Below are 19,046 nucleotides of genomic sequence, written 5' to 3' on the forward strand. Positions count from 1 at the left end.
AACTAGATGGATGATGGAATTCAACTGTGTCTTGGCAGCAAGCACCTTACTCACCAAACCGGCTCACCAGCCTCAGCCCATTTTCTTAGAGTGCCATCTTGTGGGTGTGATACCAGCAGGCCACAGTGACCTGTCATGTTTCCTTTACAGAACACCAAGTGCCCAGATGAAGTCAGCTTCGTGGGCCAAACTGGCTCATTAGAGGTGGTGCTGGAGGTGCCATTTTACCATCAGTTACACGGTGTTGATCATCCTGTTTGCCATTCCTACCGTGACTGAAGGCCTCACCTCCCCAACCCTTCCTCTTCCTCAGGAGCTGAAGAACTGGTACTTTGCAAAAATATTTATTCTCTCAGCCACAGCTATGACTGTTGTGGCATCTGTGGAGATGAAGGCATAGGAGCAACCGAGGGAACACAGCCTCATCCCAGAGAAGTTACTGCTCTGTTAACCTAGCCCCTAGTCTACTGCCAGAGCAGTACCTTAAAGCATACCTGGGAGGGACCCCAAGCATGGGGTAAGGTCTGAAGACAGCACAGCAGCCATACCCCTTCTCACTGTCATTACCACCGTCAACAAGATTCCACATCTCCTCAGTGGTTTGGACCCTGGGAACTGGCAGCACGTGGAGAAATTAGAATCTCAGGAAGAAGTTGGGGGCTGTTTTCCCTGTAATTGTGAAGACAAGGTCTTAAAGCATGGAGACATCCCTCTAATGTGAGCACAGATAAACGCTCAGAGCCTAACCTGTAAAGGGAGAGTAAGGCATTGCCCCACCAGAGCCTTGTGCTCCTGTTAGGAAGAAGGTAGTGGTTCTAGCACCAGCACAGGTTTCCCTGGAGATACTAGGAGGAGCTGGAGCATAAATGGAGTCTGTGAAATTGAACCTGCTTCCTCACCAAAATTCCTGCTGCTTTTCATCTCTCAACTCCTTGCCCTCTTTCTTTTTAACCCCTTGGTGCCTTTCCCAGGGGGGAAATCCCCATACTGACCTCACCTCTTCTACTGCTTGGCTCTTACAACTCAGGCAGAATAGATTTCCTCCCAGCACGGGTAACCTTGGAGTCTGCCACATCACTTTAGGGCACGAACTGTAGGCAGGCTGTAAGAACACTAAGCAGTTCTTGGAGACATTCAGTCATCTGTCTTTCTCATTTAGGGTCACAATTGTATACAGCCCAGTTCCTCTGTCTACAAGTACATGATTGTGTAGTTCCCTCTGTAACTCCATGTGTGCCAATATGAGGCATGTGTTTGTAACACATGTTTTTGTTTTAGGGGCCACTGGCCAAGGGCAGTGATTTGCTCCTTAGACCCTGAAATAGCATATTGAAGCATTATACACCCAAGCCAGAGTGGACTCGATGGATGAGGCTTTGTGGTGCAGACATTTCTCTGTTCTCCTGAGCTGCAAAGTTGTGTGCTCGGAAAGTGATAACAGCTTTATTGGAGTCACTTCTTCCCAAGATGTAGGATGGTTTTTAGCTCTGCTATTGCAGGGTATCATCATCCCCTTGTACTCTCCCCTTCTGTCTTTACCCTCGGGACTGCAAGAGATACCAGCCTAGGCTGAGTTTGTGACAAAAATGACAGTTTGAACGCAGGAAGGTAGATGGCTCTGACTTCTTTGGGAGAGTGAGGTGGTGGGAGACAGTAAGCACAACGCCCAGGAGTAGGTGGTTCCCAAGGACCCATGAGCCCTCCCTGTACATAGACAAGCTTAGGTTGTTAGTACCTCTGACATACAAACCTTTCCTGTGTACAGGTCTTTATTTTTGTTTAAGTTGGGTTCTGGGCACTTGAAAAATCCTTTTGTTTTAGACCTGTTGAGAGGACCCCAAGCAGCCCCTTCCCTTGCCATCATTGTTCCCTGTGCCACATGTTGTGGCATCCTACCTAACCCATTACCCTTACTAAGAGGGTGACTGACTTTCAGCCTGATTATGCCTCCTCCAGAAATCCAGTAAGTAGAGCCAGGTGCCCATCTGGTCCTGTTTGTTTTTTAAATATGGTTGTGTGTTTTGTATGTATCCGTGGCACTGGCCTGCGATGTTCTTTGTACATATTGTAAAGAAACCATTGGAGCAGTTTTCTTTTTCATTGGGTAGGCATGGTCCACATTCCTACCTTTTCCACTTCATTTTATAACAGAGGAGGTACGTCTGTATTTGCAAGACAGCCTTACATTCTGCAGAAGGGAACAGCTTGCTTGCTCGCACTCTCTCTCTCTCTCTTCCCTTCCCCCCTTAAAAAGTCAGCTCTTTGATCCCTCTACCCAAGTGCCCCTTAAAGACCAGGCACTGCCCTGAAATGAGATTAGCAGTAGAAAAATGGCACTGTCTGATCCTCCTGGTCTCTAGTCTGAGTCCAGTCACCCCAAAATAGCATCACATAGCTGCAGCTGTGGAGATCTGACTATTGCTGAAAGATTGGGTGTCCACCTCACACTCCACAGGGGGAACTACCTGTGACACCTAGTCAGAGAGACAAGCAAGATCTTGTCCATGCTGCCAAGCCTCTCACTGAGCCACCCCTGCCTGTGCTCTTGGTATTAAATAATCTCTGATACTCGTGTGGATAAGCTACAAGAAGTAGGGGCCTCACCCCAAAGAGGGCAGCCACAATTGGACCGGTGCTGTCTAGGATTCATGTCTGCTTCCTCCTCATTTATGGTGTGCCAGTTCCCTTCAGCTCTTCTCTGTAGTGTACATGTGGTCTCCGCTTAGCCTACTCTCTCCACACGCCTCAAGGTCAAAGAAACACATATAGAGGGGTAAGAGGCTACCCTCTGAAATGATCATTTTATGCATCTCCAGGCTCCAAGATGGGGGGGGGGGGGCTTAGTTTAAGGGAGCAGGGAGTTCAAACTGCAGAAGGGCTAGAGAATTGGATATAAGTTTGAGGCCTCCTCGTCACTTACTACCACATATACACTATCACTATCCCATTGTGTACTGATGCCCCCCCCACCCAAGATTCAGCTGGGCAGCTAGCTGGCCCCTAATTCTGGGCCTTTGTCATTTATTACTAGGGCATCCTAGGAAACTTTGCAGTGATTCCCTACCATGGCCCTCCCAGGCCTTGTCCCCAGCCCCTCCTGCCCCAGCCCACCCGCTTGCCTTGGTGCTCAGCCCTCCCACTGGGAGCAGGTTGGGGCAAGCTGGAGGCCCGGGCTGGAGGGGCAGTGTTGCTGTTCATAGCTTTTGTTCCATTGGCGTTGCTCTGTTGGATTTAATTTCAGTCTTCCTATTCCTCCCTTCTGTAAAGTGTACATTACCAAGTTCCTTGTTTTTTATATATATATATAAATATATATATATACAAACTGTACTCTTTTTGCCTTTGTACATTCAGGCAAGAAGAGAAAATAAATCTTTTTAAGAGACAATCACAAATCTGTGAGGGCTGCTGGTTATTTCTCCTGGAGTTTGCTGCTGAGCTGCTGCCTCCTCCCCTAGCTGTCCTGTTCCCTCAGCTTCCCTCTCTCTCTAGCCCTGCTCCATGTGCACCCTCAGTTTTACCTTCCCTGGCTGACAGCAAGCTGTTGAGTCCAGTGTGCAGACTACCTTCCCCTGGAGCCTTTCCCTGCCCAGCATTTTTTTCTGCCTCGGCCACTGGCTGATCCTGTATGCTGGCCTCTTTTTTTTACCCTTGGATCCCATTCACCAAAGTGGCTTTGGACCCTTGGGTACTCTGGGACCTGCCTCTCAGAGACCCTGGCTTTGGACATTCATTCATCTATGAAACTATGCAGCTGGGAACTCTGCCTGAGATTTTGCACTACTTAAACCTGCCTGGGAGTTAGAATGGAAGGCTTTTAGGAACAAATGGGAAAATCACCCCCAGCACTCCACCCCACAAACCCCCCACCCATCCTAGCCTCTGAAGTCTGCTGGTCCAGGAATTACTCCTGGACTCCTGTGCTTTACCCTATGGAGATCAAGGGCTAAGGATTTATTGATAAGAGCTGTTGATGAGACTCTCAGAGTGGTATCTTCTGAAACAGCCCAGCCAAACCATGTTCAGCCTTTCTCTTTTCCTTACCTTTCTCCTTTCCCCTTTTGTCTCTACTTCCTTTTCTTAATTGGCTTTGGAATTGAAGTATATTTTTAAATTATTTGTTGTATTTATTGAATAAAGTTTTTAATGTCCCTGTTCTTACATTTAGACTAAAGTTTGCCTTTCACATATCTCCCCCTCTCCTATGCTCCTCTTTACCACCCCCAAATTTTCTACCTTCTAAGTTGCTTTTACAAATGAAGTGTAGCGGCCTGCTTCCTATGATTAATGTACTGTATTGGTGGTCTTCAACAGCCCAGTTTTGTATATGTGTGATAGGGAGCTCTCTGGGTAGGCATATAGTTTCCAGGTCAGCACATTTATTTGGCTATAAACAGGAAACAACATACAGCAGCAGAAACTGTGTTTCCCTCTGCTTTGCAAGGTTGATCTGAAAAGTAAAGGACTGAGTCTTGTTACTTTGTTACCCCTGTTTATTTGAAAATGGATTTCTCAGATTTTACATTTGAATCTTGACCTCCCTTACTGCCTTTAGGCTACCTCTAGAAGTCATCTGTTTGATGGAGGGTATTTTCAAGCCAATTCTCACTTAAGCCCACTTTGAAGGAATAGCATGTGCAAGTGGAGCCCAAGTTTAGTGACTTGGCTAAATAAAACACAGGTAAGCTCCATGAAAAAACAGGTTGAAAATGGGCCAAGCCTATGAAGAAACTAAGGGTCAACTATAGGGCAGTTGCAAATCCATAGGAAGGAGAACATTGCCTTGAGGGGAAGGGATATAACATGCATGCTGAGTGTCCATGAGAAATCGGAGTAGTGAGGTGATGGGAGTGCTAAGCTCCCAGGACCACTGAGGGATGGATTCTTCTGGTCAAAAGGGACCAGAAGGCTTGCCTTAGAACACAGGGCTCAGCCGGTGGTGGTGCACGCCTTTAATCACAGCACTTGGGAGGCAGACGCAGGTAGATCTCTGTGAGTTCGCGGCCAGCCTGATCCACAGAGCTAGTTCCAGGGCAGCTAGGACTGTTACACGGAGAAAACCAAACCAACAACAACAAAAAAAGGAGGAAACTGAAAAGGAAAAGAATGTGCTGTTTCTTTAGAGCCACTGCAAAGGCTGAAGCAGGACATTAGCCCACAAGTTAAGGCCAGAACTATAGTAACCTTGAATCAAAAAAGAAAAAAAAAAGGCCTCAGGGATAAAGTTAGGCCATACCTTAAAAAACTAAAACCTAGTTTTATACCCCAGCCTTCTATTAACAACTGGAATTCTTGGTTAGCTGCTGCCATACAGTAAAGTGTTATGTACCTCTCTCCAAGGGCATTTAGTGTGTCCCTAGCAACCCCACATTTCACAGTGTCAACACATCGCCAGAGACCAGCAGCCCTTTCCCTGGGAAGTATATACCACATTTGTATTATGTTAAGCTCTAGCAATGGTAGGGAAGTTAGTCCTGGTACAAGAATAAAGAACAGACCAACCACAACTTTAAATCAGTTTTATTGACACAGTAACACAACACACTTGCCTCCCTGACACCCCCACACCCAATGTAGATCTCTCTCTCTCTTTCTCTCTTTTCCCTTTAGAACAAGCTGTTTGGTGAAAGCAGTAAAGGGCAGGCCACTTCTACAATCCAGCCTACACCCCTAGGCCCTGTAGAGCGGGCACTGCTCGGAACCTGTTGGGGAGGCAGTCCATACTATGCTTGGCCAGCCAGAGGCATCCAGTCCCTAAGAATAGACTTCTCCCACAAATCCCAAGCCCTGAGTTTGCTAGGCTTCCTCTCTGCTCTTGCTAGGAAAGAGATCTTGGGGCCTGGACCACAGAGGCAAGAACTCCGGTGGTAACTTGAGATGTCATTTGGCTAGTTTCTTAAGGCCCAGGCACCCCAAAAAAAAGCCTAAGTTGTGGGGGGTGAGTTTCAATGCCCCTATTAAAATGCACTGGTAACATTAAACAGATTAAGCCAGCTTAACCAAACGCCAGAATAACACTAAGCTGTAAAGAAAGCAAGGTCAGACCTGCTTATACCAGGCCAGACACAAAATGCCAAGAAGCCCAAGGTGGAGTGTCAAAAACAACCCGAGGACACTGCCCAGGAGCTAAAAAGCCTATACTCAGGAGCCCCTGGGTGACAGGAAGCAAAGAAAGAAAATACCTAAATCTTAAAAACCAAAAAAAGAAAGCCAAACTGCAAGGAAACCCAAGCCTGACAGTGCTGCCCTCCAGCCCCTGCCCCTGGACCAGGCAGTCTCTCCCCCTCCAGTCAGTTTTCTCCCCTAGGCTAGATGGAGCACATCACAGCGCAGTTTAAAAAGCTTCTAATGCCAGTTCATAAACATCTTCATTTACTATTGGTGATTACATGTGAATAATATGCTTATACTGTTCTTTATGGAAAACAATTTCAACGAGTCAACTCCGAGAACACAATGGGCAACCCTCAACCTGAGCCCCTCAATGTCCTTCCTTAGACAGCCAGAAACACTCTCATCTGTCCCAGGGCTGCCTAACTTCCCCTTCTCCCACTGTGACTCTGGGGCAAAGCATCCTCTATGACCATTAGTCCTCATCAGACAAGTTCTGGTCCAGGGGGTAAACCATGAACATCACATCTGGCCGAGAGGGGACACAGGGATGACCTGGACGTACAATCTCAAAGCCCAAGAAGCTGAATGTCTTCAGGAGTGGAGCTGCAGCAAAGGAAGCACAGAAGGGACTTTTATGAGGCTCAAATCCAGGGAAGATCCCATAGACGGAACAAAGTACTAAGTCCTTAAGTACTTCCCCGTGGCCATGACTCCCACTTTGTAAGGCAAGCGTGCATAGTGCACAGCCCTCTGCTTCCACCCCAGGCCCCACTAGCTGGGCTGTGAGTCTCAAACGGTTTTGACTGCTCACCTCTGTCTTCCCGACCCTTCCTGAAGCAGATAAAGACGTAGTTCACTTTCATCTTCTCCTCAGCAAACTCTAGCAGTGCTAACAATCTGCAGAAACAAAGAGCACTGCTCAGCCCCCACTGCCACCTCCCCAGACCTCCACACCACCCACAAAAGGGCCTTTGGAGCCTAAGAGCCAGCAAAGCTAATACAGAATCTCCAGGTAAAGGTTCCCATTTGAAGACCCCAACCTAGAGCCATATATTAATAGAAAAATAAGTCGCAGATGGGACTGGGGGTGTCTATCCTTAACTGAGTTCTTCACTTGAAAGTAACACTGTCTAAACCAGTGCAGGAAAGTGTGGGGCCTTCAACAAAACCCAGTTCACTGTGGGTATTACAATGGATCCAGGTGTAGTGGCTAACTCCTTTACTGCTAGCACTCCAGAGGCAGAGGCAAGTGGATCTCTGTGAATTTGAGGCCAGTATGATCTACATAGTTCCAATAGTGAAAACCTATCTCAAAAGAAAAACTGGGGTCAGTCCAGAGAATTGTCCTGCGACTGCTTTTTACAGATAGGCTACTTGAAGAACAATGTTCAGTCCAATGAAATCCCATTCTACCTGTATTCCCTGGCCTTTGAAACTGCACCTCTGTATGGTGGATCAAGGGAAACTGACATCTACTGATTAACTGGTGAGTGATGGGTTAATATGTAAACAATTTCCTTTAATTATAACCTAGAGCAGGCCTGATTTACTGGCTAAAAATAACCTATAACAAAGCATTATCTACCTGAAGCATCTAGAGCTAAGGGAAAAGGTATAGACTCCCCTATAAAGCTGCTATCCCCAATAACCATTCTCTTCATTGTCTCCTTACCCTTCTTTGCTCCCATCAGCTAATAATCCATCTGGGATTTCTATAAACAAGCTCTGGCTGGACAGGACTGCATCCCAGGAAGAGACCTTCACCTCGGTGACCTCATACTGGAAATGGACGATGTGAGGTTTCCCATCGTTCACAGGGAGGTCCTGGGTTACAGTGAGCTTCTCGTCCTGAAAAGGAAAGTTAGGGCAGAGGACAGGATAATTAGTACAAGCTACATCCTATGCTCCCTAAACCAGGGGTGCTGGCATCCCTTGAACCATTCTTGGGGTAGCATGGCTCATGGGCATGTCAGAAATGCAAACCTCTCAGTTAGCCATCTGCAGCCATTTCTATGAATGGCTGCTATTGGTAAAAGCAGCACTTGGAGCCAGGCAGTAGTGGCGCATGCCTTTAATCCCAGCACTCGGGAGGCAGAGGCAGGTGGATCTTTGCGAGTTTGTGCCCAATCTGGTCTACAAGAGCTAGTCCAGGGCAGGCACCAAAGCTACAGAGAATCCCTGTCTCAAAAATAAATAAATAAATAAATAAATAAATAAATAAATGCAAAATAAAATACAAAAGCAGCACTTGGTTGGGAAAGGCAATCTTTACTAAGAACCAACCAAGTGCTGAGCACTTATGCAAAGTACTATTCATGTATTAGTATCTCCACCTTAAATATGATGTAACACAGCAAGAGCACTTTAGTAACTGGCCCCATTGAGATTAAAACCTGTCAGGGCTTTCCCTCGCTAAGAGAAAACATCAAAAACAAATGAAGTTCCAGCATTGCTGCACTGGGGACTGAGACAGGAGGATTATGAGTTAAAGACCAGCCTGGAATACACAAGGTCTTTCTTATAATTTTGTTTGTTTTTGAGACAGGATTTCACTCTATTGGCCTGGAATGCCTAGAGAGCCACCTGCCTTTGCTCCTGAGTGTTGAAATTAAAAGCGTATGCTACCACTTGTGGCCTAAGACCTTGCCTTTGAAAAAAAAATTTATATGAATAGCTACACATGGCAGTACACACCTGTAATCCCAGCACTCAAGAGTTAAAAGTCAAGTCCTTGCACACAGAACTCAGATGCCCTGTTAACTTTCCATTCCCAGAAAGAAGCTGGACCAAGTCCTGAGCTTCAGTCAACAGCAGATTAAAAGACAACGAATAGTACTAATATTCTCTCTCTAGGATTCCAGAAAAGGCAAACAGCAGCTTCAGTTGAAAAAGGTTATCAGTTCCTGTTTTTTCCCCTCAGTCACCCTACTACCTCTGCCTAAGAGAAAACTAAGGAAAAATTGCAACATTTGAGCAGCTGCTCAGTGGGATCTATGAGGCTTCACCCAAGGGTCTATACCAAAATCCTCCTTACCTTATATATTAGAGCTGAGAGAGAAGGATCCCTGCCGCCCCCTCGCCCACCGGGGATCTTCGACAGTGGGTGAGGGGCATCAGGAGCACCACAGAGGCCCTGGAACAATGTGCCTGCAGCACTGGAGCTGGGGACAGTTACTCAAAGGCAAAATACTACTGCAAGAGACATAAGGTCAGAAAGTAAACACCAAGACATTTATAAAATCCACACCCCTTCAGCCCTCCCTCTGCCTAAACAAGTATTCTAAGGCTACACCACTGCCCAAATTCTTTCTACTTGAGCTTCCAGAAATGCTACTTTTTTGAGTCAAGATTCATAAAGAATCCCAGAAGGCAACGAGAGTCCCTGCTGGATGTTCTGACACAGAAGTCTAGCCTCATGCCTACCCACCAGTCTCTTTCCTTAACCATCTGTGCCTTAGTCACCTATATGGCACAATCACTAAGCTTCAGAAGGAGTGACAACATGGGCTGGGAAACTACCAAGGCCACTCACTTTTCATCCTCCACCTCTAAAACAACTGCAATTAAAAAAAAAAAACCAACAAAACTCCAAATTGTTCTACAGTTATGAATGAACCAAGTCTTGGATTTGGCTCCAGAGTATCATGATAGAGCCCATCCCTGATCTGCCACCAAATTCTGGGCCTTCCACTTTCTCAGGCCCATTGACCAGAGCATGAGAACATGGGTAATGTTGACACTGTCAAAACAAACACAATCACAAGAAAAAGGGTATCTGCTGCGCTCTAAATAATTGAATTGCCGAGGCTCAAATGGCTTACACATGTGTGAAAGATCTCCAGGCCCTGTTTCCACCACCTGTATCTGGCAGCCACTTTTCATCTTCGGGTGGATGCAAAGGGTTCCAGATCCGCCCTACTGCCCTCTCTGGTTCTGATTTAATGGCAGGGAAAGAGGAAAACAGTGCATCATGGCTCAGCAACAGGCCTGTCCTATAGCCACAACATACTACCACAGGGGAACCCGAAGCATGAGCATGAGTGTTGCAGCTCTCTACTCAACTGTGGGTTTTTGTTTTTCTGTGTATCTCTGGCTGTCCTGGAACTCACTTTATAGACCAGGCAGGCCTCAAAATCTTAAGAGATCCGCCTGCCTCTGCCTCCTGAGTGCTGGAATTAAAAGCGTGTACCACCACCACCACCTGACTACAGAACTGTTTTTTTAGCGATATCATGCTGGCAACTTGAACAAGCCAAGTGTAGTTTATCTGCACTACAGAAATCAACATATGCTGGATGGAAATTGGGGGTTTCTTCCGCCCAAAAACGGTATGTGACATACTGACTGGAGTTCATTCAAATGAAAATTAATGAAACTGAACATCTAGTCACCTAACCACTAACTGACCTGGACCAGCATTTCAGTTCAGGCAAGAAGTCCAAGCCCATTATGGCTCAGCTCTAAGGGGCTCCAACTGGGGGTCTAAAAGTATCCATGAATGTTTGAGAAGTGTAGCTTCTGGGGTGCAGTTCACTCCTGCAGGTGGTTACCTACATCCACCTCCTGACTCCTGGAAATCATCAGGGAATACTTCTCAACTCTTAGCCTTCCCAATAGCTACTGTACAAAGGAAAGGAGCTATTTTCTACTTTACACAAGGTTATTATAACTCCCCCTTCTAAAGTATTTAAGTAGCACAGTAGCATCGTCCAGGCAACCAACAACAACAAAATGCAGGTCCCATTGAAAGACAAACCTCATCTGAGAGGCTTCCCTTCTCAACTCTTAGTTGAGGTTCTTCTGTAGGGTACCAGAAGACTGGGCCACTGGAAAAGCTAGCTGACTGCCTGGCTAGCCTACAGTGATTGGCAGAGCTACCCCTAAGACTGCACAAATCAAATACCCTGTGTGACAGGTAAGAAGGTATCTTGTATACTAGAATTGCTTGGGTTTACAAAACAACTAGATCACCAAGGCCCTTGTAATTCTACAATTCTGCTGCCATACTTCTGTTTGTAAGGGATTATTCCATTTTACATGACTTGAACTAACTGAATTTAAGCCCTACATTCCAACCAGCATCCTGACTCTTACCTAATTCACACTCAGAAATGAAAGAAACCAGAGGCCACCCCAGAAAGGATCACACACAATACGTGGGGGAGGAGGAGAAACAGTCCTCTTTGTTGTCCTAGAAATAACCTCTGGAGCCTGCCTCTTTCCTACACTAATCCATAAACCTGTGATACTTTGGTTTCCTTACATCTCCATGTAAATGCAGTTAAGTTCACACCTTGGTAACAGATCACTTCCCTCCACACATACAAGTTTATCACATAAACTCTGCTATTCCTTTGTAAAAAGCCTGCAGAAGGCATGTGTGTACATAGGGATCCAGGTTCAGTTCCCTAAGAGAAACAACTGAGTATACATGAGTTCATGTGAAGATAAAAAATTATCTTCCCTCTCCATAATGCATTGATTACTCAAAGTGAATGGCAGATTACCATACTCTTAAAATAGCTGTCATTTCTGAAGGGAAGGAATGAAAGACAAACACAGTAATTATTGGAACATGAAACTACACAGCAACAATCTTCTCTTCTGATACTGATTTTAATGTTCAAACAATATACCAAAATCAGCCACCAGTCCCATTATTAATGGAATTTAAAAGAGTTTGAATTTTGTTTTGGTTTTCAAAACAAGGTTTCTCTGTGTAGCCCCTAGCTGTCCTGAAACTCACTCTGTAGACTAGGCTGGCCTTGAAATCAGAGATCGGCCTCCCTCTGCCTTCCAAAGGTATGTGCCACTACCATCCAGAAAATGACGTTTGTTTTTTTAATTTTTTTCTTTTTTAATTATTTTTATTTTATGTGAATTGGTGTTTTGCCTGCCTGTATGTCTGTGTGAGAGTGTCAGATCTTGAGTTACAGTTGTGGCCTTGCCATGTGGCTACTGGAAATTGAACCCGGGTCCTCTGGAAGGGCAGTCAATGCTCTCAACCTCTGAGCCATCTCTCCAGCCCAAAAATGTGGTTTCCTAAAGACAAGTCTTTGACACAAGATACAAAAGTTTTGCATATTCTATTTGTTTTCAGTTTTTGCCAGGACTTCCACAGGTTTTAGTTACTCCACTAGGGGGCAGAAATGGCTCAAACCTGTCCACAAAAAAAAAAAAGGAAGATTTAAATTTAAATTCATTCTTGCATGAGATGAGAGATGGCTCAACAGGTAAAGACTTGCCATTAAGCCTGATGACTCTGATCTCACACGGAAAAATGAACAAGGCTCTGACCTCCATACACTATTCACATGCACACATAATAGATGAATGAACTTAAGCATTTTTAAAGAAGTTTAAGGCCAGAGGCTGAAAAGATTAAGTCAAATGTATTATACTGTACCCAGTTGGCCCACTCTTGTTTTACAGAAGAGAAAATAGACTATACTGAAAACGAAGGTGTTAGGTATGCACATCCATGGCAGCTCATAAGACACGGCGCTTAGGACTGCCACCGTGCCTGTTCCTCTGTTGTTAAAAGACCTGCTGCCCTGAAAACACCAGATCATCCAGTACCATCCATATACAGTTCACTTACTGTCCATAACTCAGGGAGCTAAGTGTGAGTGCCTGCCTAGGGAGAACAGGGCCCTGGGTTCAATTCTCCAGCAATCAATGATCTATGAATGTTGTCTGCAATGTCCTTAGCAAGCCATGATTCATATGACTACCAACAGGCAGTGTATGTAGCAGATGTATACCTGAGAAATGTTGATACTAAATCAAATTTCTATCATTTACCAGATTTTTAAATCTTGATGGCATTTACTAATTAAAAGAATTAACCTTATTTTTTTTTCCTGTGTATGTGCCTTGAAAGAGGGTCTCATTTAGCCTTTCCTGGCTCAAACTCACTACGTACAGGAGGATGACCTTGAACTTCTGATCCTTCTGCCTCTACCTCCCAAGTGCTGAAATTACAGACATGTACCACTACACCAGAGTTATCCTTAAATATAATGACAAAGGACTTCTAGGGCTGGAGATGTGCCTCAGTCCCAGTACCACAAGGAAAAGGAAAAACTCAACAAGTGACTCACATTTATAGTCACAGGTCTCTAGAGGCTGAAGCAGGAAACTATGATGAATTCAATGCTAGCCCCAAGCTACAGTGATTTAAGGGGGTGGAGACCCTGTCTTTAAAAAAAAAACAAAAAACCTTCCAGCTGACTTTGTCATCCCCCCCCCCCAGCTTTTTATTTTTAGTTTGCACAAAGCGCAACCTATTCTAACAAATACTTGGAACTCAAATTCTCTTTCTCTGATAATTTTTCACTCCAATCCAGTGGTATCCTCAACCCATTCATCCCAACTGCCTGTCAGAGAGGATCAGCTGAGCTTTGGTAGTATCAAAAATCATTCCCAGTATTCTGTATTCATTCCCTCCACTTCTCCTGACCTGACCCATTCATGTCTCAGGCCCTACTTCACACAACACCCAGGCTGTTTGTACCCTAAGACTTGGAATATCTCTGCTGAGTAATCCTTATGTAAACCAAGACTAATCCAGAGCTACAAGCAACTTAGCAAAAAGGACATAAAAATAAATATAGGAAGTGTCAGCCACCTTCAATCTGTGGTGACCATAAAGGCTGATTCCCAACTGTCAATCCCTTCTGTATCAGAGAGATACTGTGATTGGTGCCAGGCATAAGTCACTTCACCAGGGCTGTCATATGCTCCAAAGGGAGCCTACTTAATCAGCACAATTATAAGAAAATGACATCACCACTCTGAAAGCAAAATTGCTGAAAGCAAAATTGGATTTTGGTTGATTTTTCACAAGAAACATACATCAGATGGCAGCCAGAAAATCTGTACCCCTGATGTTTGCTAATCACACAGCTAACGGTGGTACATCTGCCAATGGCAGACGCCACCTATTGCCACCTGTGGGTGATGAATGCTAAACAACTGTACTGTAAGATTTTTTACATTTTAAATTCTTCAGTATAGTTTATACTGTTAGCTCTTCACACAGTCCAACCGCCCCGCTGAGGGCAGGATTACATCATTGTTTATATAGTATCAAAGGCCCAGGAATTTTCTTAAAGCTTTTATTATGCAAGGCATTTGCTGCTGCTAGCAGGAAACTATCTTGCTCAAATAACAAAATTCTCGTTCATCAACTGAGCCATTAATTACAGCCTACTCTATAACTTCCTGGCTTTTTTTGCTTTGTTTTTTGCATTGTTGTAGGTCGCAAAGTATTATTGATCATGTAGCCTTGGCAGGTCTTGAACTCACTACGTAGACCAGGCTGCCTTGAAACTTACAGAGAGATCTGTCTGGGATGCCTCCTGAGTGCTGGCATTAAAGGCATATTTCCCCATGCCCAGCCCTTTCACTTTGAATAAGCCTTCCAAGTCATGGCATCAACCTGAATTACCACAGAATGAATGGCTTTTTCCAGAAATGCTCATTTGTAGCATACCTTTGCCTACTCTTCAGTCTCCTTTCATATATATGCACAGCTCTAGGGCTAAATTTGGATTTCTTGGCAGAATGGAGAATTGCTATTATTAGTCCCCATTGCATTCTAAAGCTTACACCCAATGTAGGGGTGTTTCTGACTATACTAGCTGTCTCTACTGCCCTACACTCAACAAGCAAAACTGCCGAGAAACGGGAACTAACAAAACCAAATTACTTGGGAAGAGACAGAAATCCCATTACAGAGGAAACCATCCAGTGAAGGGCTACTACTAGAAGGGCCCTCCCTATTTCCCCAAACCACCTATGGAACCTAATGTTTCTCCCTAAAGTCCATCACAGATTGACTATAATATGGCTAACCAAGCCAGTGTTGACTGCATCTCACTGTACGTGTATGCCACAAGGTCTCAAGCAGCCCCTGTAGTGTCTGCAGCCCCTACAAATCAGGCAGAGAAAGGTCACAAAATTTGATTTTCTCTTCAACTTAAACCTATTGTTCAAAACATATAATAAAGGGATCTTGTACTTGCTCTTCTGCCCTCCCCCACCATCAGGAATTCTGACATGTTGGAGATATTAATCTGAATGCTAGAAAGGAAGAACCTTGTTTTCAAAACACTGCCAGCTCTTCTGCAACAATTTCTTCCAGGAAAGTAGGCCTCCCTCTCCTGAATTTTTCACTGAGGCCAGGGAAGTTGGAAAGCCCATCCCCCACCCAATGGGAACCAAACTCTCAGCCAGCTCTCTTCACTGCGCATTCAAAACACCAACACTGCCTGGGAAGAACATCCGGCCGTTATCAGAACCCCCAGTTAGGACTCCCAACAGGATTCCTTTCTGAAAACTACCGGCCAGCAGAAGAGGCTGGGAAGCACACTATGGAAACAAGATTGCCATAAAGCAAAGAAACCAGACACCCTGTACACCCCACCCCACCCCCAGGCCAAAGGAGATGAGCCTGATCCAAAGACCAGTGCTTGCCCAGGCCCTGGCAGCCCAGCTGACTCCTCCCTCCACCTGCCTCACATAGCCAAGCCCCTCAAATTACCAATCAACACACTAAAACAAGGGCCCTGAAGACAAGTGAGCCTGTTTTGCCACTTGCGCAGCTGGCAAGAACCTTAAGCTAACCCAACCCCTTTCTTTTTACACATAAGAACACTGGCTAAGTGAGGCACAACTGGAACTCAGATAGCTAAGCCTCAGTTAGTGAAGGCCCCAACTTAAGTGTTGGTCTCAATTACTCAAGCTGCAAAAGACTTGAATCTTAGACCCAATCAGTCCAAAGGACTCCTGAGAATGACTGCTGAAATGGTCCACTTCCAACCCCCAAAGAAAAACCCACCTCACATACCCTCCAACCTTGTCCTCCATCCTCAGCATACATATTTTCCAGACTACAACAGCACCTTTTGCATCCTGAATCATCCAAGTATACATACACCCACCTCCGCCTCCTGAGCTGTGAAGGGCTGGGTTAATGAAAATGGAACCAAAGAATGGAATGTAGTAGGGGACCTATATGCAAAGCCTCTGAAAAGGAAAAATGAAAAGGCAGGATCAGACTGTAGGAAAGAGGGTTTGGTTAAATTGGCTATAATGGCTCAAATACAACCATAACAAGCCAGGAAATAAGGAATAAGTTCCCTCCTACATGGAGAGAAGAAATGAGGATAGGAGACTAGACAAGAGTTTGAGAATTGGGAAAAGAAAATGGCTAAAAATAAAAATGGAGCAATAAAGGTATGATGTAAAATGAGTTTCTTTCTTTTTTGAAAGACAGGGTTTCTCTTTGTAGCCCTGACTGTCCTGGAACTCACTATAGACCAGGCTGGTCTCAAACTCAGAGATCCACCTGCCTCTGCTTTCTGAGTGTTACCACCACCACTGGCTCAGAGTTTTAACAGGAAGACTCTGTTCTCTAAAGATGAAGTCCTTGTAAGTAGAGGACGGGACACTGCAGGAATATGATAAGAAAGGCTAAGCCTTTTGAGGGTGAAAGCGACACATGAGAATTAAGTGGAGCTTTAATGATGCACACTAGACCTAGGCCAAAGGGCTCAACAGATAACTGGCATTTGTTTATTTGTTTATTTTTAATGTGCAACTAGGTTTAAGGGAATAAAATGTGAGGGGAAAGCCTGGGGGAAAAAAGATACGTGTTGCTCAACAAGTAGAAAAGGGAAAGTCACAAGATCATTTGGGGTTCCTGGGGAGTAATGGCACACGCCTTTAATCCCAGCACTCAGGAGGGGGATCTCTGGGAGTTTGAGGCCAGTCTGGTCTATAGATCGAGTTCCAGGACTGGCTCTATAGCTACTGAGAAACCCTGTCTCGAACCCCCTCCCTGCCAAAAAACGATCATTTGGGCTAAGAGGAGTTCAGGCTTTGACAGGAACTATGGGTGGCAGCCCTGTGTGAAGAACAGCAACAATGAAGATGATACTTGTAATAGAAGTCCTGTCTGGTGTTGGAGAGAGCGTGGCAGTTTAAGGACTGGATCTGCTTGCTGAAGGTCAGAGGCCATAAAAGTCCAATATGAGGACAGAAGATTTGGTATGTGGACTCAATGAGTTTCAGAAAAGTTCTGAAGGGGTCAGCAACAAGCCCTCCGGAGGAAGGGGATGTGACAAATCAGGTCTGAACTGCTAAGGGAAGCCACCCTAATACATAAGCTAGTGGGGTTAAACATCTTGACGAGTTGGAAAATAATGGAATATTTTGGAAAAGATAATCTGAGGCAGAAATATGGGCTATCTGGGGGAAGTGGGAAAAGAGCAAGGGAAATGGAGGGATGAGTTCTACCTACTTTGGTAGAGAATGAAAGTTAAAGGATCCACTCCAGCAGGGCAGTGGTGGCGCACGCCTTTAATCCCAGCACTCCAGCACTCAGGGGTAGAGGCAGGCAGATCTCTGTGTGTTCAAGGCCAGCCTGGGCTACCAGAGCTAGTTCCAGGGCAAGCTCCAGAACTACAGAGAAGCACTGTCTCGAAAAAACAAAAACAAAACAAAAAGGATCCACTCCATTTCCAAAGGATATGCATGCAGCCCCTTTCTTCAACCATGGGGGAAACTGGGACTGGGCCTTTAAGTATGTAAAGGCCCAGAGTCATGTTCTGAAGGCACTGAAGAGAAATTTAAAGATCTTCCCAGGAAAGGGGACAGGCTAAGTTGTGTGATGTAAGGATTTTAAAGATGGGGGTTAAGATGCCAAGGTAAGATGAGCTCCAAGTAAGACTTTATGATGTTTGAAGGGTTGACGTATGTAAGAAGAATGTTGGGGACATCATTAGGAAACAGGATGGAGGGCAGGAATGGAGGCATAGTGTTTGATAAATAAAAGGAATGGGGTTCCCAGACAGGAAAATGGGGCCTAACTGGAGAAGGATGGGGAAGGAAAGTGGGACCAAGGGGTGACTGGGCATCCAAAGAAGGGTGGGAACGGGGGTAAAAGGTCGAGTTGATAACTGCAGGGCACAGCTTGCCTTTGGGGAGAGGCAAGCAAGGCTGAGAGAGGAGTCTGGCTGGGGTGCAGTTTTCACTAAAGAACGGATTTAAAGCGATTAAGTGACTTGTGGAGGAGTAAGAAAAAGATTTAGGGAAGGTAAGAACCAATTCAGCGAATATGTGGGAGAAAGCCCAGTATGGGGAAATGGGTAGTTCCGCTGGATTTAAGGAGCCACTGACTGACTGGGTCCAGGTTTGTTGGGGGGAGGGCTTTGGGCGAGAAGGAAGCCCGGATGAGGGGGATGGGCCGGGCTGGAGGAAGGGGGCTAAAGGACGGAAGGAGGCCCAATTTCAGGGCTGGGGCCGGGTGGCAGGGGTGGTGAAGGAGCCAGAGGGAGTGGATGGAGGCCCCTGGGGGCCGGGGACTAGCAGCTGGAAGGGGGAGAAGGAGGCCTCTGGAGCTGCGGAGAGGGTGGGGGCGGGGAGCCTGCGCCGGGCCGTTACCTGTCCTGGGTGTTTATCATCCTCGGTGGCTCTGCTCAGGGTGGGAGGAGGCGGCGCGGGGAGTGGGTAGGTGGACGAGTGAGTGGGTGTGGGGTCGCGCGCGCGGGCCGGTCTCTGCGGGCTAAGTCCCTGTCAGGCCGCGGGCCGAGAACCCTCCTCTTGCCTCAGCGAGCGCCTGCCTCCAACTGACCCTCCCCGGCCGCCGCCGCGCAACCGCCCCGCCCCCGAGTGCCTCATCTGCATAACCCCACCCCAGCGCCGCTTGGTGTCCTGGGAAACTGGGGCCCACAACAAAGGGCAGAGCGCCGCCCCGCCTAGGCGCAGGCGTACCAGGCAAGCTAACGTCTTGGGAAGAAGGGCGGGAGCCAAGGCGAGGGACTGGAGAGGGGTCTGGAAGCCTGGAGCTCACGTTCAGCCGCGGTCAGTCTTCGTTTCTGCTTTTTGTTTGCTTTTTGATACAGTTTCTTGTAGCTCAGGCTAGC

The 19,046-nt window shown here is 46.0% G+C and overlaps 2 protein-coding genes across 5 annotated transcripts in view; one reads left to right on the plus strand and one right to left on the minus strand.

Annotated features, from left to right (window-relative positions):
• The window catches only part of Znf609 (zinc finger protein 609), a 153,481-nt gene extending 147,500 nt beyond the window's left edge, over nt 1-5,981 (plus strand). For all 4 annotated transcript variants that reach the window (XM_075965468.1, XM_075965469.1, XM_075965470.1 and 1 more), the window contains one exon: nt 151-5,981. Coding sequence is in view for 1 of the 4 variants with exons in the window: in XM_075965470.1 (XP_075821585.1) it covers nt 151-170 (20 nt within the window). In the remaining 3 variants the exon portion in view is untranslated. The remainder of the gene's footprint in view (nt 1-150) is intronic.
• On the minus strand, nt 5,506-18,771 carry Oaz2 (ornithine decarboxylase antizyme 2). Its single transcript, XM_075965489.1, is given in 6 exon segments — nt 5,506-6,717; nt 6,926-7,011; nt 7,787-7,962; nt 9,149-9,229; nt 9,231-9,306; nt 18,565-18,771. Coding segments are annotated over 6 exon segments (570 nt in total). The 5' UTR covers nt 18,585-18,771; the 3' UTR covers nt 5,506-6,586.
• Between the last annotated feature and the right edge of the window lie 275 nt (nt 18,772-19,046).

This window comes from Microtus pennsylvanicus, chromosome 3, assembly GCF_037038515.1.
Source record: "Microtus pennsylvanicus isolate mMicPen1 chromosome 3, mMicPen1.hap1, whole genome shotgun sequence".
Lineage (NCBI taxonomy): Eukaryota > Metazoa > Chordata > Mammalia > Rodentia > Cricetidae > Microtus > Microtus pennsylvanicus.